Below are 20,498 nucleotides of genomic sequence, written 5' to 3' on the forward strand. Positions count from 1 at the left end.
CAAAGTGACCTCTGAGATCACCCGTCCCTTCTCCCTTTGAGATTGGAGTTTGGACCGATAGGATAGCCTCCAGCTCACCTGTCCCAACCTTCAACCCTACCCAGTAACTTAAGATCCCTCTAATCCCTGACAGATATTTATTTCTTAGGTATTTATTTATTTTTTTTAGGGAGAGGATGGTTTATTTATTGTTTCAGGGCCTGCTGGTCCCCCTCAGGCTGGGCCCCCAGGTTAGGTGCCTAATAAAGCACTCTTGTTCCTCTCTCGCCATCAACTTTTTTTCAGAGAAGGGACACAAAGGACAGGAAGGCCTTGGATGGAGCCTGCAGCCTCTGGCTACCCTGGACCCTTCTCTGTTGCTAACTTTTGGGGTTCTTGCACTCCTGACTGCCCAGCTGGTGATTATCAAGCCCTCAGCAGGGTTCTGAGGCAACTGGTCTGCTGCTCCCCAACTGTTTATTCCAAGTGATGTCCCTTAGGCCCTCCAAATGCCCTTCCTTCCAGACTTGCTCCCTCTCCTCGTGTTACACCTGCACAGCTCTGTGGAAGGTGGAGGGACTCTGTAAGGGTATCAGTTCCTGTCTTTTCGAACCTCCAGACAACTGAGGCAGGCTGTGGAGGTGACCAAGGCTCCCAGTTGGGTAGGTGGTCTACCAGCATGCTCTGGAGAATGAGCCTCCTTAAGTTCAGGATTCTTAGAGACCGACGTCTGGTTTTATGGGAAACACCACCAAGAAGCTGAGGTCCAGGAGGTAGAAGGGGCGTGTAAGGTTGTTGAGGGAGGGGGTCGAGGAAGTAGGGCCCGCCTGGCCTCCTCGGATCACTCAGGGCTTGGCTCCCACGGTCTCTTTCCAGTCCCCTTCACTGGGGTTTCGGCTTGCCCAGTCGGGCTTGCAGTTCCTGCATCATGTTGGGGTGTGCGAGGCCAAACCTGGAGCGAGGAAGACAGGCCCATGGGAGCTTGTCTGCAGACCCACAGCCTCCTCCCCATCCCAGTCTCGCCCCAAGCCTTACCCGTGTCCCAGAGGCCTTCTCCTGGCTGGTATTGGGGTCCCTTCGGGCCTTGGAAGACTTGGTTCTTCTGGGGTTTCCTCTGGCTGGAGGGGTGTCTGCTGGGAATTTGATAGCTCTGCTTCTGGGGGTGGGCTGAGGGGTGGGCTGGGGGGCTCCATGTGCAGCTCAAGTGCAGGGATCCGCAGGGAAGAGGGCCTGGAGCGGCGCTGGGAGGAGTTACGGAAGAGAAGCGCTCGGCTCCGGGAGATGGAGACATCGAGGCGGAGGCCAGGGAGCGGGGCCTGCAGGGAAGGCGACAAGGAGCATTATGGGGCTGGCGTCCAGGGGCTGCTCATCTGGCCCTGGCCCCTGCCCAGGGTCCTCACCTCACTCCAGCTGCTGGGAGCATCCCCTGGGGCACTTTCTGCGGTCTCTGAAGCCTCTGCCTCCATGGGTAGCTCGGGCTCAGCCTTTGGATGGTCTGGAGTTGTTGGCTGTTCTTTCTGGCCATTTATGTCCTTCAGGCCTTCCATGTCCGCCTCCTCAGTGGACCCAGCTCCCCAGGCCTCTTCGGCTTTCTCAGCTTCCTTCTCTTTGGCCTCCTCGGGCTTCTCGGCTTCCCAGGCCACCGTCTCCTTATTCTCCATCTCTCCAGTCTCCTCGGCCTCCGAGGCTGCCTCGGCTTCCCTTGCCTCCCCAACCTCCTCATCTTCCCTGACCTCCTTATTCTCCAGCCTCTGGCCTCCAGCCACCTCAAAACCCTCCACATCAAGAGTCCTCCGTGCTTTTCCCATAAGGTTGTGGTCCCCACGCTGCTCCCCGTCCTCTAAGTCCTCTACCATCTGCCACTCCTCCACTTTCCCCTCCACTGCCTGCTTTCCCAGGAGCCCCTCAGCTTCCCCCATGGCCACAGTCCCCTCTGTTCTTGCCACCAGGGAACCTGAGATAAAGCAATCCATCCTCAAGATCTTATCTGCCACTGAGCATTCCCCAATCTGGGCCTGGTCCCTCTCAGACTCTCCTTTGGCCTCCAAAGCCTCTGCCTGATGTCTTCGGCCATTCTCTTCGTCCTCTGCAGAGGCCTCCAGGCTGAACTCCTGCCCACTCCTGTCCTCTCCCTCCGTGGCCTCCACATGCTGGGCCTCAGAAAGCTCCCTACCTCCCTCAGCCTCCTCTCTCTCACCTGAGTCCCAGCCTCTCTGAAACTCCCTCTCCCAGGAACCTCCAACCTCCCTTTCTGGTCCTGCCTCTACTGCAGCCTCCTTTACATCCAGGTCTGCCGTATCTCCCAGCCTCTCGGGAGCCACACAACTTGAGGTCGGCACGTCCTGTCTCTCCTGGAAGTTCAGAACCTCCAGCCTGTGCTCCCACCATGGCGTTGCAGACTTTACCTTCTCATCCTTGGCTTCTGACTTTTCTAGTGACTGACCTGTCCCTGTTTCTGCCTCGCAGCCCCCACCTGGCTCCCGGTTCTCTGCTTCCAGAGGGTCCTCCTCCGCCACTGCCCCACACTCAGCGTCTGGGGTGGTCTCCCACTGCCCCTGTAGTTCAGCTTCTCCACCTCTCTCGGCCTCAGCCCCTCCTGCAGCCTCCTCCTCAGCATCATCGACTTTCTCCAGGCTACCTCCTCTCTCCACGTCCCTTCTCCTCTGGGCTCCCCAGGCATCTGCCTCAGAGACGCGGACAGCAGCTTGTCCACAATCTAAGGACCTGGCATCCTCCACCAGGTTTCTTTCTGTTTCCTCTTTGCCCATTTCTGGAAACTTCCCGAGTTCTTCCTCAGTCCTGTGGCTGTCGTCTGTGTTCTCTGCCAGGAACTGGGCCACTTCCTTTAGCTCTGGCTCCTCACTTTGACCGATTTTCCTTCCAAGGCCTTCCTCTTCTGCTCTGCAGCCGCTCCATCCTGTCTGAGCCTCATCCTCACTCCTTTGCCCTGTGAACACCTCGGACCTGGCTTCCAGGGTTGCCTCTAAGTTTGCATCACCTTCAGCCCCTTTTGTCTCTTCATCTTGGAGTAGCCGGGCTTCTGTGGCCCAGCCAGTCCCCTTCTCCTCCTCTTTCTGCGTCGTCTCCTCAAGCCTGACCTGAGGAACCCTGACCTCGGAGTCTTGCCTCCCCTCAGCCTCAGTCCTGCCTTGGCCTTCCTGGCCCTCAAACTCCTCCACTTCCTCCTCTTCTGATTCCCAGGCTCCCCTGGCCTCCCTCCCTGCCCCTGGAGCTTCAGCCCCTTCTTCTCTCTTGGATCCTGAGTCCTGGGTGTGTTTGGGGGAAAGGCTGTCTTCAGCCTCTGTCTTCTCATCCACCTCCATTACATAGTCTTCCTCAGAGGCCTCATCTTGGACCCGGACATTCTCAGTGCCCTCTGGGGTCCCTCCTTCCAGGACTGTCTCATAGTCTGTCTCCCTGACTACTGGGTGGTCAGCCTGTTCCCTCACTGACGTGGTCCAGGCCTTTGCACCACCTGAAGCAGTTTGGGTCTCTTCCCTGCTCGAGGCTGGCCAGACTCCATGCTCTGCCCTTGGACCCTGTACCCCCAGTTCCTCCAGGGCATGGTCTCCCCTCACCATTATCATCACCTCTTCTTCCTTCCCAACCTCAGGCCTCTGGGTCTCCTCTCCAATCTCCTCATTGGCCTGCTGTGTCTCCCTACCATCCTCTGCCACAGTTTGCCAGCCAACCACAGCCTTCCCCTCAGACTCCTTGTGCCAGGTCCACTCTGACTCCACCCCTTCGGCCACCCCTGGCTCTCTTGCCCTGACCTCTTCCTCCTCCTCCTGTTCCCAGGTTCTCAGTGTCTCCCCTCTGTTCACTTCCTGCTCACCGGGCTCCTGCTTGTCCTGGGCTTCACTGCTCTTGTCTCGGCCAACCGCAGCCCCTGCCTCAGGCTTCTTCCAGGTCTCCAAGGGGGCCTTTGGCTCCTGGCACCTGGTGTCCTGGACTGCCTTGCAGGTCCCCTTATCTTGTTTATCTGCTTGGGATCCATGGGAGCTGCCTTCTTCCCAACCCCGGGTCTGTTCTGCAGCTGAAATTTCCTCCTGGCGTCTTCCAGCCGCTCCAGGTCCTCTCAGCCCTTCACACTCTTCGTTTTGGCTGCCACCAAGGCCTTCCAGGGCCTCCTGAGCTTCCTCCTCCACAGCCCTCCTGAGCCTTCCCGCACCCACCTCCCCTAGTTCCTCAGCTGCGTGACTCGCTCCCCTCTGGGCAGTGGGGACTCCATCTCCAATGAGGTAGGAGACAAAGGTGCTGAAGGAGTCCTGGAAGAAAAGAGGGAGGGGAAAGGACATTAAGGGCAGGCCTGGCCTCTCTCCCTGAGGACTCCGATCCCAGGCAGAATGGCAGAGAAGTCCAGGGGAAGGATGTGGGGCTCTGGGATCTGGCAAGAGAGGGAAAACAGGCTCTGTAGAAGGAAGAGGAAAAGGCTTACATGTGTGAAGGTATGGAGATTGCTCCTAGGAAAGGGGGCTACAAGGTGACCATCTGATCTACAGAAGAAATCTCTAGTCTGAGGTAAGGGTCAAAAGGGAAGGGAAAGTGTAGCCCCAGGAATTAGTGTGAAAATCTCTGGCATCTCTTTGCCCCACTCACCAGTGCTCCTCTCAAGGCCTGATGCAGCCCAGGGAAGTGTTGCCTGAGGAAGTCCATCTTGTCTGCTGTCCAGAAGGCCGACAATGACAGTCCTCACACACCAAGACAAACCAGTCTTTCCTCAGACCCACAACACTTCCTCTTCCCCTGTCTCCTTTTATTTGTCCCCACCCCAAGCTCTGCCCTCCGCCCTCCCCAGGGCCCACAGTACCCTCCACCAGGAGCTAGGAGATGGATGTACATCACACAGGGAAATCAGGTGAACTTTTGCAGATAAAGGGTAAGGAAGGAGCCCAGAAAGACAAAAAAAGGGAGCAGCTGAACCTCAGAATTGGGGAGGGGGAGGGGGCACATAATGACGGCAGTTCAAGTGACTCAGGTCTTGTATTCATACCTCAGCCATTTCCGCCTCCCCCCCCCCCAGGCCACAGGCACTTTATGTGAGGAAGCTGGTTTTTGTGGTTCCTGTTTTGCCTGCGGACAAGGAGTGGGAGTGAGGAGGGGCTCTGAGGCTGGTGGGAACACTGGCTGGCTACCTTATTTCAGGCTTATTAATGCATCCCTAAAAGTGCAAAGGGTGTTTGATTGGTGGGTCCATTTGTGGTTATTTCACTAAACTTTTATATTGTGCTTATCTGCACGTATGTCCTACTCCACTGTAAGTTCCTTAAGGGCTGAAACCATGTCTGAAACAGCTGGATTTCCAGAGCCTAGCATGAGTGATAAGGAGCCCTGGTGGCGCAGTGGTTGGCTGAAAATAGTTTGAGTCCACGTGGCACTTTGTGGGAAGAGCTGGAAGTTTGATTTCATAAAGATTTAAGATCTTGGAAACCTTATGGGCAGTTCAACTGTCCTGTACAGTCCACAGCAGTGGGTTTGGTTTGGGTGAATGGTCCGTGAGCAGTAGAAACCCATTTTTCATTGACTGAGTAAGTTTGGAAGTATACCACCTTAAAGGCAAAGACTAGGTGGTGGTTAAGGCCTGTTGGTGGGTGGATACTGCCTGCTAGAAAGCCATAGCAGAGACTTGAAGAGAAGGGAATTCACTGCAGGGAATTCTAGAGGCTGACTCCACAGGAGAAACCAGGGAGTCACTCGTCATTTTTATACCTGAATTTTCTCTTTTGTGATACTTTCGTTCTAGGATCATTTAGAAAAAGGTGTCTTATTAACCTCTTGGAGACCGCCAACAGATAATTTATCAAGTCCCCTCAGGTGAGTGTTAGTTTCTGGTTTCTAGTGTGATTCTTTTTTTTTCTAAAAAATTAGTGTTTAATTGGAGAAAAAAACAAAGATATTTTAAGCCATTTTCTCTCAGTTATGCATTTTAATCTTGAAAATATAGTTTAGGAAACGAGATTTTTTTTTTTAATTGTTGTTGTTATTGTATAGCAGCTCGCCTGAAAGAAGTCAGCTAAAGAGAGAGAGTTTAAAGTTATATCTTTATTCAAGCGAAGCTCCCGGGCGAATCCTCTGTCCTGAAGGGGCAGAGCAGAGAATTTGCAGCTTCGAGGGGTTGGGTTGGGGTTTTTATAATGGGGTCTTCGGGAAGAAGGGAGTTGCATTCCATTTCTTAGTTTACAGCCCGTGGTTGGCTCCAGGTGGTTGGCAAGGTCGTTAGTCCACCTTATCAGCCTCACGCAAGGCCATCCAGCCTGGAGTTTGCATTCTTGTTCCCCCTCCTGGCCTCCTTGCCCGGGCCTAACACTTATTATGTGCCCTTGAGTCACTTGTGACTCATAGTGACACTGTGTATAGCTCTGAACCCTGCTCTATCCTTCTAGTGTGATTTTTTTTTTTATGGAAAAGTAAAAGAAAAGATTCTTTCATTGTTTTACAAACACTCCCCCAGGTCCCCTCCACCATGCAGCCCTCGCTCTAGTCTCCTGTGATGACAGATATACCCAGTTACATCTCTCTTTTAGACGGTTCTCTCCCTCCTCTGTTTCAGTGCAGTATACATTATTGAACCCATCTTACTCAGTCTCTCCCCAACCCCAAGGACAGTCCCATTCTACAACAGTGGCATCATGTAATATTTGTCCTTTTGTGACTGGGATATTTCACTCAGCATAATGTTCTCCAGAGTCAACCATTTTGAATAATATTGCATGGGTTCCTTGTTTTTTAATGCAGCATAGTATTAGTGTGATTTTTAAAAAAAAAATTTTATTATTTTTGTGTGCGTGTACCGTCAAATCAGATCTGACTGGTACAGGAGGAGATTGTCCCTCCTTCCCCGGCAGAGCATCTGGTGGATTTGAACCGTTCGCCTCTGGGATTCTAGTGTGATTCTTAAGGGAGACGGGGGGGAAAAGAATGTGGTTGTCTTTGCTTCTGACCACAAATAGGTGGGTCAGAAATTAGTGGGCAGGTGGCCATACTTGTTTCTGGCTAATGAGGGCCACAGAGCCAGGACTCTGTACTGGCAAGGTACGTCACAGCCCTGGACGCCGCGACTCTTACGTCACGGCTCTTCTCTGTAGGCCTCCACCCGCTCCAGTGTAAACCCTGTGGTCACCCTTCCCCACACCCAGAAGCTGGAAAAGGCGGAGGTGAAAACACAGAGAAGACCCGGAAGTGGGGAGGATCTCCGAGCACGTGATGGACCCTCTGGCGCTGTCACGTGACCACACAACCTGCCGTTCCTTGCCTGGGAATGCTCGGCTGCTCTTAAAGGTACAGGCTGCAGGGCTCCGAGCTTCCGAGGGGGCAGGGGTGGAGTCCAACGAGTGGAGCGTGGTGGGCGTGAGGGGGCGGGAGTTGTCGGGGATGTGCGGCGTGGGTCACCCCGCGCGGGCCAGTGCACCAGCGGATCCGGAGCTGGACAGTGGGGCGTTGGGCCTTCTCATCTGTTGTAGACCCCTGTCGGCCCGATCAGAACCAACTCTCAGCCCTTGTTGACGTTCCCCGGTTCTGAGGACTCGAACTTGAACTCATGGCTTTCCTTAGAGACTCGTGGCAACGCCTTTCGGATTCAGATGGTGAGTGAGTTGGCCCTCCCTCCCACACACACACACACCCCACCCCCGACGGGCACCTCCGGGGGCTTGCACTTGCACTTGCAAGTAAGTGGAGTGGGGGGTCATGTTCTTCTTGCCCTCCCAGGGGAGGACAACGCCTCCGAATCCAGGTCCCCTTTCTTGGACCGTCGGGGCATCTTGTGGAAGAACGCGCTTGGCTTCTGGTAGGTGGTCTCAGGTCAGCAAAGATGAAAATCGAGTGGGAAGAAGAAATAACAGGAGAGGGTAGGGTCGGGTCAGAAGAGTTGTGCTTTGAAAAAGCAGTGGCATCCACAGTATTGACCACGTCTTTTGTGTTTGTTTACATTTGTTTGTTTATATTTGGCCTCACCCTCTTACCAGATGGAGCATTATTTAGTTCATGTTTTTCCCTCTAACCAATTCACTCTTCAAAATTTCTCAGTACTCTTGTTTTGAAAATGGAGTCTTTAAATCATTGCTCCAGATAAGAAACCAGTACTTTCTCAATCCTTGTTTAAATAACGCATCACAACTTAAGTTTTTTTAAAAAATATCTATTTACCTCCAAAAATCAAATCAGCCCCGTGTTTATTTGGTAGCAGATTGAGTCTCACAGATACAGTGTGAGAATTTGTTCTTTTTTTCTCTGAGCCCCACTTTCCTCTCAATAATAAGTTGGGGATAGTAGAAATACTACTTCATAAGTTTGTAAAAATGACTTTTATGAAATCCCTGAACCTGTGCTCAGATCCCTTCCCATCTCCGAGAATAAATTATTCTGGAAGGTGGGATTAAATCAGTAAAACTCTTAATGAAATCATACAGGGCCTTTGTGTTTCCGTTTTGATCCTTACAGCACCATGAGGCAACTGGGAGGGGATAGGGATATGTATCCCCCTTTTCCCCATAAGCCGACTGAGACCACTCAAGTAGCAAGCGTAGACTTGGGACCTGAATCTAGGCCTTTGAGCTTCAAGCCTTGAGTTCTTTCTCCTATATCACAAGGCATTGGAGACTGTGGGTCAGCAAATGAGAAATGCCCAGGACTGAATCGTAGTGGGAAGTCAGAGAAGAGTGAGAGAATGATCAAGGATAGCTTAGGAAGGGGCTCAGAGTTTGTGACTGGTTTAACCCCAACGCTGAATGGAGCTGGGATCTGGTGAAGCAGAATGAAGATGAGGGAGCTGACTGAAGGCACAGAGAAGGGGGAGTTTGGTACCAGGGTTGTGATACTCAGTAGACCTGAATGGAAAGATGAAGGTCTGTCTTGCTCACTCCAGGCTCCTGGGCCTTTGCAACAACTTCTCTTACGTGGTGATGCTCAGTGCTGCACATGACATCCTCAAACAACAGAGGGCTCCTGGAAATCAGAGCCATGTAAGTGGTCCCCTCTCTACCACCACCTCCATGTTTGGCCCATATGGGAAAAGAATGGAATCACCTGGGACAGATATTGTTGAAAACTTCAGACTGGGGAGTCTGAAGAAGTAGGGTCAGGGAGCTAAAGTTTTCAAGTCTCCTAGATGCCCATGGCAGGCAAGATCTTCAGGAGATCACTTAGTCTAGAGTTTTGCAAAATGCAAATGTTGACTGGGTTGGGGCTATGGTCTACGGCAAGATTTTGCAACTGTTATTAAACTATTGACATCTTGCATCAGATTATTCCCTGTCGTGAGAGGCTGTCCTGTACACCACCGTGATGGCAGTATCCCTGACCTCTCCACACTTGATGGCCGAAGCCACTTTTACCCCTTAGCTTTGACAACCAAGCGTGCCTCCTGACATCCGGGGTCCCCAAAAGGACGCATACCTCATTCCAGGGGAGCACTCACCACCTTTTAGGTCCAAGATCAGATTCTAGAAGTTCAAGATTTTTGTGTGTGAGCTCCTGAATGTATTGACCAAACCAAGTCAGTTTGCAGGACCTTCTCTGGCCTTTGTGTCATCATTAGTTTAAGACTTATGTGAACCCTCTCCCTCCAGTTAAAAAAAACCTGAGGCCTTGAGCCAGTTCCAACCCAAGACCACCATTAAGTGAGAGCAGGGCTGGGAATGCAGCCGGATCCTGTTTGTGTACCCTCTTGCCTTCTCGGTAATGAAGATCTTCTCTTCTATCAGGTGGACCCAGACCCAACAGCGGCCCCCCACAATAGCTCATCTCGTTTTGACTGCAATTCTGTTTCCACAGCTGTAAGTGTCATCTGGCCCTGCCCTGCTCTGTCCCAGGCCCTCTAGGTCTGTATGCCAGATCCCAGCCCCTCAGCACCAAGTGGTCTGTCGTGATTAGGATGATGAAAGCCACGTTTACTGAGCCCTTTGTGTGTACAGTGTATACTGTTTTTGTTGTTAAGTGCTGTCAAGTTGAGCACGACTCATAGTGACCCTTTGAACAAAAGACCTGAACCCTGTTCTATAACTATCGTCATTTCTCTCAAGTTCATAGTTTCCAGAGGCATCAGCATATATTAGTTCATTTAATATATACAGCAGTCCTGTAGGCTGCACACTATCATCTCATTTTCCCAAATAAGGTAATGAGCTCAGAGAATGTAAAAGCATTGAAACATAGCTAAGGAGTAGCAGGCAGGACTGGACCTTGAACCCTGAGCTGTCCAGCTCTAGAGTCTGTATTTGTAGCAGGCCTGATGGGCAGGGTCATGCTTCTTCTCGGCTCCGTGGTTGGGACGGATGTCCCTGAGAAGGCCTCACCTCTCTGTTCTCCTGTCCTAGGCGGTGCTCCTTGCTGACATCCTCCCCACCCTCTTCATCAAATTGATTGCTCCTTTTGGCCTTCATCTGCTGCCGTACAGGTTTGAGCGGGGAGGAAGGGCAGGTGGGTGGGATCTCGGAGTGGGAAGCCGAGGTGGCAGAGAAGGAGGACCCACAGGGCTGGGGCACTGAAAGCAGAGGCCTGACCTTCCTCCTCCCCCCTTCATGTCCCTCTCAGCCCTCGGGTTCTCGTCTGTGGAGTTTGCGCTGCAGGAAGCTTCATCCTAGTTGCCTTTGCTCAGTCAGTGAGGACCAGCCTGATTGGTGAGTGTGAGGTTCTCGGTTGGCTGTAGGCCCTAGAGGAACTTCGATAGAGGGTTTTGGGAAGAGTCTCTCCAACTTCCCAAAGGAATGGGATAATTTTTAGGTTTCTCACAGGGCTGTTAGGCTACGTGGGAGATGAGGGCAAGCTGGAGGAGTCGCGTGGTAGAGATGGAAGGATAATGGATGGGGGATTAAGATGAGCCGTTACCACAGACAGCTTTGTACTGGGGATGCAGACAGCACTGGGAGTCTGGGGCACTGCTGTCTGAGAGAGAAAAGTGCACAGGAGGTGGTTGGCCCCACTCCAGGCCTGGAGTCCTCCTGCCTGTCTTCTGAACCCAGCAGAGGAGGCCGTGCTCAAGCACCTTAGGAGGCTGGGGAATCAGAGAAAGGCTCGCTGTGCTCACTTCTTTGACATCAGTGTTTGCCCTCCTCCAGGTGTGGTCTTGGCCAGCATCTCCTCAGGCCTGGGGGAGATAACCTTTCTTGCCGTTACCTCTTTCTACCCCAGGTGAGCAGGCAGGATGGGGTGAGAGGGGTGGAATTCTGGCCACTAGCTTTGTCCTTCTCAGTGCTCCTGTGTTCTCTCCTTAGGGGTGTCATCTCCTGGTGGTCCTCGGGGACTGGGGGAGCAGGGCTGCTCGGGGCACTGTCCTACCTGGGCCTTACCCAGGCCGGCCTCTCCCCCCAGCACACACTGTTGTCCATGCTGGGTGTTCCCGTGGTTCTACTGGCCAGGTGAGCTGCACAGGGCTGGGAGGAAGACAGATTGGGCTCCAAAGTCCAATCTTCAAATTCCTGCAGCCTCGTTATGAGAGATGCAGGTTTGTTGGGTTTTTTCCCCATTCACTTGATTTCTATTTTAGGTAAGTTTAGCATGAAAGCTCGTATACCATGTCTTTCATTCATGTACATGGCATTCCTACATTGACGTTGTGTTTTAGATAATCACTAATGTACTTTATAAAATGAATCACCATTGATCTGTGCCTACTATTACCCCATCTTTTCAGGTCCCCACTGGATCTTTCCCAATTCCTTGACATGCACACACACACACCTCTTACCAAACTCTGTTATTCTAGTGGCTTCCTCCCCTCCCTCCCCTACCCCCTCCCCTTTTCCTTTTGGACTTTTTATCCACATCTTAACAGTTACCATTCTATTGTTAAAATAATGGTCTTATGCAGTATTTGTCCTTATTAGACTGAGTTCACTCAGCATAATGCTCTCTAGATTCTCTCCTGTATTTCATAAAGTCATTGCTCCTTAGTGCTGCATAGTATTCCATTGGGTAAATGTACCATGATTTCTCAATCCATTTGTGTATCGATGGACATTTGGGCTGTTGTAATTTTCTTTTTTTTTTTTTATGGTGAGAAAAATTTATTACATTTAGAATTAGCCCGCTGGGCTCAGTTAAGATGATCCCAATTTTGTTGGCAGCATCCAAAGCATCATAGTCAGGAGCAAGTCGAACATAGGCCTTCTTTCCATCAGACCTAATCAAAGTGTTGACCTTGGCCACATCAATGTCATAGAGCTTCTTTACAGCTTGTTTAATTTGGTGCTTGTTGGCCTTGACATCCACAATGAACACAAGTGTGTTATTATCTTCTATCTTCTTCATGGCTGACTCGGTGGTCAGGGGAAATTTGATGATGGCATAGTGGTCAAGCTTGTTTCTCCTGGGAGTGCTCTTCCGGGGGTATTTGGGCTGCCGTCGGAGTCTCAGCGTCTTAGGCCGCCGGAACGTGGGTGACGTGCGGATCTTCTTTTTTTTTGGCTGTGGACGCCCTTCAGGACTGTCTTCTTGGCCTTCAATGCCTTTGCTTTGGCTTCAGTTTTGGGAGGGGCAGGGGCTTCCTTCTTCGCTTTCGGCGCCATCTTCGTAGAAAGGGCTGTTGTAATTTTCTTGCTGTTGTAAATAATGCAGCTATGAACCTAGGTGTCCAGATCTCTGTTTATGTCTAGAATGTGAGTTTTGATAGGCCTTGCTTTGACCTCTGGTTTGTTACCTGTGCTGGTTTTGGGCAGGTTACTTTACCTCTCTGACGTCTCCTCTTATGTCAAATGATGCTAGTTGTCTTTAGTTCTTTGTGAGGCAACGTATGTGAAACATTCAGCTCAGTGAGGTTCTTGAGATGATTTTAAGTAAGACAGGCATGTGCTGTATTGGTTAATCTGGATCTTCCGCCTGTATTGCCTGCAGGCTATTGCTTAGGGCAAGGTCATGGAAAGAGGGGAATTAGTTCAAGGAGAAATGTTACATAAAGATACTAAGTATGAGGGGAGAAGGGGATGTGGCAAATACTGGGAAAGCACAACATAGCGACTGCACCTGAGGAAAGGTAACAATAAGGACATTAGAATAATGATTAAAACAGAGCTGACTCACACAGACTGCAGCCAGGAGTCACAATGAGAATTGATAGGTAGAACCAACAGGGAAAGACCTTTCAGCTCCAAAGAAGGCAGAATTCTTCCAGAGTCAGCGCTCTCCAACCCAGAATAGGGTACTTAAAAGGTAGAGAGCTTTCCATTTATCTAAGTGTACAACTAGGGGCTTCCCTGGGAGGGAGGGGACTAACTGGACAGCCACTGGGGGCTTTTCCTGCCTGACAGAGGCTCTTTATTTAACCCTGTCTTCCTTCTCCCTCCTTTTAGCTATTTCTTATTGCTCACGTCCCCGGCACCCCCAGGTCCTACAGGAGAGGAAGAAGCAGACGCAGCAGCACGTCAGCCCCTGATGAACCCTGAGGCCCCAGAATCAAAACCAGGTAGGAGACTGTGGCTTTTGGTCTTTTCTTCTCTGTAATGGACACAGTCAGTGGAAATCAGGCACGTGTCCTGGCTGTGGTTATCAGCCAAGTGCGTTCGTCTATTCCACACAGACGTTGAGCACAATTTACATGCCAGGCTCTCTAAGCACGGAAGACATAGTGGTGGCAGAGCCAGGTAAGGAAATGAGGCAGATTGACAAATACATCTATGAATCAAGAACAAGTTACTCCTCCCTTGTCCCCTGTATTGATGAGTGCTCGTATAAAGCAGAGATTTACTAGGAAAAGACAATTGGGAGAGAAATGAAGAGTCGCCTTAATTAGAGAAAGTGGCCAGTGAAGGCCTTTGTGAGGAGGTAACATCTGGGCTGAATCTTGAATGACAAGGAGTCAGCATGTGGAGTTCTGGGAGAAAAGGCTCTAGGCAGCTGGTGCTCATCACCTGAGGTCGGAATGAGCATAGATGCTTAAAAAACAGGAAGAAGGGGCCAGTGTGGCTGGCTGGGGTGCGTGGGTTTGTAACTGTCAAAATGCTGTGAGGTCTCCCCTACCTTTGTGCCTGCTCACTGACTCCCCTTTGCTGAATCCCAGCCTTATAAGCCCTGCATTTCTGTCCCCCGCAGCCTCGGACTCAAGCCTCTCTCTCCAGGAGAAGTGGACAGTATTCAAGGTACACGTGGTAACTGTGGTGTGTGCCCTGAGGGCAGTGCCCGCCTTCCAGGCTTAACTCTCTGTCTTCTGATTTGCAGAGCCTCCTACCTCACATCGTCCCTTTGGTGCTGGTTTACTTTGCGGAATATTTCATCAATCAGGGCCTGGTGAGTGAAGGGTGCGTGGAGCAGGGGAGGAAGTGATGTTTGGGGTGGGGACCCACACCATGTTTCTCCTCTGGTTTGTGCTGCAGTTTGAGCTCATCTTCTTCCGAAACACGTTCCTGAGCCATGCCGAGCAGTACCGCTGGTGAGGGGGGTGAGCGGGGTGGGAGGATGCCCACTGGGCTGCCCTGTTAGTGAACACGAGCTTAGATCCGTGCCCTGTTCTCTGCACCTCCTACTTTAGGTACCAGATGCTGTACCAGGCTGGTGTCTTCGCCTCCCGCTCGTCCCTCCATTGTTTTCACATCCGCCACACGTGGATCCTGGCCGTGTTGCAAGTACTGAGCCCCTGCCCCTCACTCCCTTCCTGCCTTGGCTCCCACGCTCCCCAGACTCTGCTCTCACTGCTTGAAGTGTCTTGTTGCACACGGTCACATTCTAGGCACTGGGGACAGGAGGCCAGCAGGGCTGTGTGCAATGCGTGGCCTCAGGAGTCGGTTGAAACCTAGTGCAAATCCTCGCTTCTGACCTTAGCCGGGATGTGACTTAGGGCTGCTCCCTGAGCCTCTCTGATCCCATTTCCTTTAAGACGACTTCACGGAAGTGAGTATCTGTGAATTGGGGCTGGCCATTTTTTACACCTCGGAGTAGGTAAGAATGTTTTTTAGGTGCTGTCGAGTGGAGTACAACTCATAGTGACCTGTGAGCGACAGATCCGAACTTGATGCTATCTCCAGCAACTCTGCCACTTGGGCCTGTTGCTGCAGTGACATTGTCAATCCATCTTATCGGTGGTCTTCCTCTCTTCCATTCTGAGTTGTGTTTCAATCACTTAAGAACATACATTTAGTATTTGGACAAACCTAGTGCGAAGGATTGGCCATCCACTCCTGAAATAACAGGCCTTAGAAAACCCTTTGAATGATGGATATAGCACTGGAGGCTAAGCCTTCATTTTCATATTGGAAGACACTAAAAACAAGGAAAAACAGTTGCAAACTTTCGCTAATAATTGGAGATGGATTGACATGATGACTGTGGCAATGGGTTGGAGTTGGTGAGGTTGGCTGAGGACACAGCAAGCTCTTGTTCATAGGGTTGTCGTTCATAGAGTCACAGTCGACTCGCCGGCACGTAACAGCAACACAAGTGCAAAGAGACCAGCTTTCAGTTGTCCCTAGTCGGTTATAATTGAATTGATGACAAAATATTTTTTCTCAAGGCAATGAGCAAGTTTACCTATTAGTGGCCAAACACGAGTCTACAGCTTTATGTCAACAAACAGTTCCTTTGACAAAACCAACATTCACTGGGTTCCAGTCTCCACTCCCTACAGGCAACTGTTAAACCTGTAACTGTTACTGGAAGGCCTTTATTCCTGAGTCAGTTCTGATCAATGGTACTCAACATCCATGAGTAGTGAATTTTACCACATAGTACAGAATGATGTTTATTTCACATTAATATATTAACTTGATTTTTGTCAAATAAATAGGGAGTTCTCTTTAAATAACCATCTTCTCACATCAGGGCCAGTTGAGGAATAAATGAAAGCAAATCTTAGTGCTTTAGGGGCATCTCATCAATTAGGAAGGGAAAGAGGCACTTCTCTTGGCCTTCTCTTCTCTCCTCTCCTCTCCTCCCCTCCTCTCGGGGCAAGGAGGGTGAACAAGCACTCCAGTTACAGTCCTGGAAGTACCTCTTCCAGAGGAAGAGGCATGAGAGAAGGCAAGAGAAACAAATTCCGATAGTTTGACCAGGGAAGCTGCAGGCAGGCCCTTATACCAGCACAAAGGCCTGGACCTGATGCCACCCAAATCCTGGCATCTCCTGTTAAAGTTCTACAAGTCGGAGTGACCAAGGATGGGGGGGCGGGGGGAAGAAGGTGGCGATGTGACCAGGGCCAGGCCTGGGTTGGGACTGGAATGTGGCCTCTGGACAAGGACAGAGCAGTAGAAGAAATGTGAGTCTGGGAAGGAGAGCCCCCTGCAGGCCTAGAAGACACAGGGCTGTGTATCAACTCTTGACTCAGAGTGCTTCCTAAAAGTGCTACTAAAACCTGTAGCCTACAGTATCAGCTGTATTTTTAACTAAAACTAATCCCGATCATAGAATCAGAGGCTCATGATCACTTGTGAGCTCTGGTGACCTACTTTATCGGGTGTAACACTGCAAACCAAAAGGTCGTGTCTCTCAAGGTTCAAATCCAGCCTTCATTCCTCAGGAGAACGATGAGCTGTCTCCTCCCCTTGGGGCTCACAGCCTCAGGAAGCTGATGCAGGGACACTGAGTCCCACTCGAGGGCAGTGAGCGAGCGAGTCGCTTGTTTCTCTGGCAGAAAGTACCTAGGTTTATGCTGCACGTGGATGTGTTCTGTTTTTCCATGTGGCAGTGAACCCACATGGCATTTCTGTTAAATGCCTGAGTGTTAAAATTTGTAAATGTAGGTCTCTGGGGCCACCTAAGACTTAACTGAATTAGAAACTCTGATAGGGAGGCCCGAGAATATGTTTTTGACAAGCTTTTAACAAACTCCCCCAGTGACTTAGGTTGTTGAGTGTCATCAAATCAACACCTATTCATAGTGAACATATGGGTACAATAGATCTAAACATAATTTTTTAACTATTAATATTTTTTGTGCATGTACCATCAAATTGGATCTGACTGTTACAGGAGGATTGTCCCTCCTCCAGCAAAGCATCTGGTAAACATAATTTTTATGGGTACATCAAAAGTGGGAACCACTGTGCCCAGGACTGAGGTGGGAGATCTTATCTTTCTAAAGAGCTGGCACCCACAAGAGGGGCCTTGAAGAGACTTCCTTAGGAATTAATTCTTAAACCAGGATTTCTCAATTCATCTAATGACCTTTGGGGTTGGATTATTCTTTGCATGGGACTGTCCTGCATGGTCTGGGGTGTTTAGCAATATCCCTGGTCTCACTCATTAGATGTCAGTCCCACCCACTTCCTCACTTCTTGTTCACCAAGAACATCTTCAGAAACTACCAAATGATTAAAGGCCTGCAGTTGAGAACCACAGAGGTAGTGGTGGGCTCATTGAATAAAGGGGGGAGAACTCTGTTCAGGGAGCCCTTGGGAGGAAGAAGAGGGATCACAGGTGTTGAGAGTGGTCCTGATGTAAACAGACATGACAGATCCCAGATTGAAGAAAGGCAGACTAGCATACAGGCCATGGGAATGACAAGCAGAGGAATGGTGAGGGTATGAGTTGTAGGGTTGTGGAGTGAAGAAAGGGCTGGCTGAGTCCCACCCCAGGCTTCTAGTAGGTTAGTGTGAGTGTTGAGGTTTTATCCAAGCCTGCTACCCCTCTCCCCCCACTATCTACCTTCCAGAACCAGGAGCTACTATCTGGGATGCCTGCCCTTACTTCCTAGCCCCGCCTGGCCCTGGTTCAATCTTCCCCTCTGCTTGCTCCCACAGTGCCTCAACCTGGGCTTCCTGATGGCAGACATGTGGTTCGCCTTCCTGCCAAACATCTATATTGTCTTCCTGATCATCGTGTATGAGGGGCTGCTGGGGGGCGCGGCCTACGTCAACACTTTCCACAACATTGCGTTGGAGGTCAGTGCCAGCCGAGCTCGGTCTTTGGGAGGCCTTTCTGGGAAAGGCAGGGCTAGGGGTCCCTGGACCAAGCCTGACCCCTTCTTCACGCCTCCCCAGACCAGTGACAAGCACCGGGAATTTGCCATGACTGTCGCCTGTATCTCCGACACCCTGGGGATCTCCTTGTCAGGGGCCCTGGCCTTGCCTCTGCATGACTTCCTCTGCCAGCTCACCTGACTCCTCAGCTGCATCTGACACTGGACACACTGACTTATGGGTGGGCAAGCCGGTGGGACACCCAGGTCCACACTCGAGCCTGCCCGGGAACTCTGCTGCAAGCCTTCCCTGCACAGCTTGGGTGTTGAGACTGAGCAGAGGGCAGCAGAAGGACGTCGTTTCTGCCTACCCCCAAGCTGGTCTTGGGGATTTACTACCTGAATAAATGCCTATTTTATCATTTGACTTAACCTGTGTCATTTTTTTCTCTGGGAATGGATATACTCACATTGTTGTGTTATTGTTATGTGCCATTGAGTTGACTGTGACTCATAGAGAACCATGTACAACAACCATAAATCCTGCTCTATCCTGTGCCAATCTCACTGTCTCAGACACTCCTACCCCCATTACCCCTGTCACTGAGTCAATACATCTCATCAAGGGTTTTCCTCTCCTGCGCTGTCCCTCTACCCTACCAAGCATGACGCCTCTCTGCAAGGACTGGTCCCTCTTTGCCGCATGTTCAAAGTACGTCAGATGAAGTGTCAGAATCCTTGCCTCCAAAGAGCAACCTGATTTCAATCTCTCTAGGACGGATCTGTTTGTTTTCCTAGCAGTCCATGGTATAGTCAATACTCTTCTCCAACACCACAGCTCAAAGGCATCAATTCTATCATACCTAGTCATTGCCCAGCTCTCTGATGCGTAGCAAGTAATTGCCTGCATCAGGCGCACCTTATTTCTCAACATTTCATCTTATGGTTAGCTATGTAATTGACATGGTTTTTTTTTCTTTTTAACATGGTTTTTCTTTTCAATGTTCATTGCTACCGTGGAGAAGTCTGACTGCTTTATGTTGATTATGTATTCTACCATTTTACTAAATTGATAACTAGGTCCAACAGTATTCTTGCTGAATCTTTATGTATATTATTGTGTCATCTGCACAGTTTCATCTCTTTACCATTTTGTTTGTTGTTGTTATGTGCTGTCGTGTTGCCTGTGACTCAGCAACCCTATGTACAACAGCTCTGAAGCCTGCCCTATCCTGAGCCAGTCTCACTGACTCTGAAACAGCTGCCCTCATTGCCCCAGTCACTGTATCAATCCATCTCATCCGGGGTTGTCTTCTGCGCCGTCCCTCCACCCTTCCAAACATGATGTCCTTCTCTTAGGCCCTCTTATTTCCTTTTTTTTTTTTTTAAATAATAATGATCAATGTATTAGAAAGTTGTATCCTTTTGAAAGGAGATAAGGAGAAAAGGCCTCTTTCTTATAGCTAGACATTGCAAAACAATATGAAGTAGTAGTAGTGATAATGGGCATCCCTGTCTGGTCCCTGTTCACAAGGGGGATGCCTTTAATTTCTCCCTACTGAGGATGAGGTTTCCAATTGGTTTAGTGTATATGCTCCTAACTATGTTGGGGAAATTCCCCCTTTGTGCACATTTTGTTCAATGTTTTAATCCGAAAAAGATACTTTGTCAAAAGCCTTTTCTGCATTGAGATAATAATGTGTTTCTTGTCTTTTGTTTTATTGATTTAGTGAATTACATTGTTTTTCACGTGAGTGTATTAAAAAAGTAAATTCCTGGTAGCAGGTTCTGATTCTTTCGTTTAAGGGTGAAGCTCAGATGTCCGTGTATTTTTTTATTTTTCTTTTTTTTAGTGGTGAAATATGTTTGATAGCCATATGCTACCCATTTTAGAAGCATTTCTGGAATGAAAATGTAAGTGAAAACTTTATCAGCATATTCCAACATAGTCTTGTCTTTCGCTGATCAATATGTCTTCAAATGCCATGAACCGCAAAGAGAACACATTAAGTCTGTCCTGGAGAGGGTGAAACCAAGTTGCTCTTTGGAGGATAAGACTTTGAAGCTCCGTCTCACATACTTTGGGCATGTGGCCAGAAAGGACCAATCTTTGGAGAAGGACATCATGCTTGGAAGGGTGGAGGGGGACAGCAGGAGAGGAAGACCCTGGATAAGATGGATTGATACAGTAACTGGGGCAATGGGAGTAGGTATGTAAGAGTCAGTGAGACTTGCTCAGGCTGTTGTACATAGGGTCACTATGAGTCACAGATGACTAGACGTCCGACGTCCGTGTATTTTAAAAGAAGACTCCAATGTGCAGTTAAATTTGGAGACTTTCAGGAAGTACAGGAACCTTTTACTCAAGGTCTGTGCGGGGTGTTACATCACTTCCTGTCCCCAACGCCGCAGTGCAACGCCTCCTGGGAGTTGTAGTTGCCCAATGTGATGTCCCTTGGCTTCCCGGAAGTGACGGAAGAATTCTCTTAGCGCTCACCGCCTTTCCGGTTTTTGCCGCGGTCGCTTTTCTGGCGGTCCCGTCCGGTACGTCCTTCTTGGCCTTGTGTTCTAAGAAGGGTGGTGACCCAGGTTGGGGTATGTGTGGGGACAGTGAGTAAGGGTCAGGGGTCGGCAGGTGGAGGCCCAGGACTCTTCGCGTGCTCCTTAACCCCGGGTCTCTCCGCCTCTCTCCCCAGCGTGG

General features: G+C 50.1%; 2 protein-coding genes across 3 annotated transcripts; one reads left to right on the plus strand and one right to left on the minus strand.

Moving 5' to 3' along the window:
* Positions 1–861: 861 nt before the first annotated feature.
* Positions 862–4,635, minus strand: APOBR (apolipoprotein B receptor). Its single transcript, XM_006896624.1, has 4 exons — positions 4,579–4,635; positions 1,380–4,247; positions 1,015–1,295; positions 862–931 (listed from the first exon to the last, which is right to left on the minus strand). Exons 1-4 carry the CDS (start codon positions 4,633–4,635, stop codon positions 862–864), a joined length of 3,276 nt encoding a protein of 1,091 aa, XP_006896686.1.
* Positions 4,636–7,540: 2,905 nt separating this feature from the next.
* On the plus strand, positions 7,541–17,999 carry CLN3 (ceroid-lipofuscinosis, neuronal 3). 2 transcript variants are annotated; one of them, XM_006896557.1, is made up of 15 exons: positions 7,541–7,562; positions 7,687–7,765; positions 8,843–8,939; positions 9,681–9,752; positions 10,293–10,372; positions 10,510–10,595; positions 11,034–11,106; positions 11,190–11,333; positions 13,263–13,375; positions 14,002–14,048; positions 14,128–14,196; positions 14,283–14,338; positions 14,438–14,531; positions 17,640–17,780; positions 17,880–17,999. In XM_006896557.1, the coding sequence occupies exons 3-15, from the start codon at positions 8,880–8,882 to the stop codon at positions 17,997–17,999; spliced, it is 1,155 nt and encodes a 384-aa protein (XP_006896619.1). In that variant the 5' UTR covers positions 7,541–7,562; positions 7,687–7,765; positions 8,843–8,879. The 2 variants fall into 2 exon arrangements, with proteins under 2 accessions (XP_006896619.1, XP_006896620.1); XM_006896558.1 differs by lacking the exon at positions 9,681–9,752.
* Positions 18,000–20,498: the final 2,499 nt, after the last annotated feature.

This window comes from Elephantulus edwardii, unplaced genomic scaffold, assembly GCF_000299155.1.
Source record: "Elephantulus edwardii isolate Elephantulus edwardi_28Jun2011 unplaced genomic scaffold, EleEdw1.0 scaffold00186, whole genome shotgun sequence".
Lineage (NCBI taxonomy): Eukaryota > Metazoa > Chordata > Mammalia > Macroscelidea > Macroscelididae > Elephantulus > Elephantulus edwardii.

Coding starts and splice junctions, on each gene's coding strand:
- APOBR (XM_006896624.1), bottom strand. CDS start 4,635: ATGGACTTCCTCAGGCAACACTTCCCTGGGCTGCATCAGGCCTTGAGA. Junction 4,248..4,578: donor AGGCCTTGAGAGGAGCACTG/GTGAGTGGGGCA, acceptor CTTTTCTTCCAG/GACTCCTTCAGCACCTTTGT. Junction 1,296..1,379: donor CTCCCAGCAGCTGGAGTGAG/GTGAGGACCCTG, acceptor CCTTCCCTGCAG/GCCCCGCTCCCTGGCCTCCG.
- CLN3 (XM_006896557.1), top strand. CDS start 8,880: ATGCTCAGTGCTGCACATGACATCCTCAAACAACAGAGGGCTCCTGGA. Junction 8,940..9,680: donor CTCCTGGAAATCAGAGCCAT/GTAAGTGGTCCC, acceptor CTCTTCTATCAG/GTGGACCCAGACCCAACAGC. Junction 11,107..11,189: donor GTTACCTCTTTCTACCCCAG/GTGAGCAGGCAG, acceptor TTCTCTCCTTAG/GGGTGTCATCTCCTGGTGGT.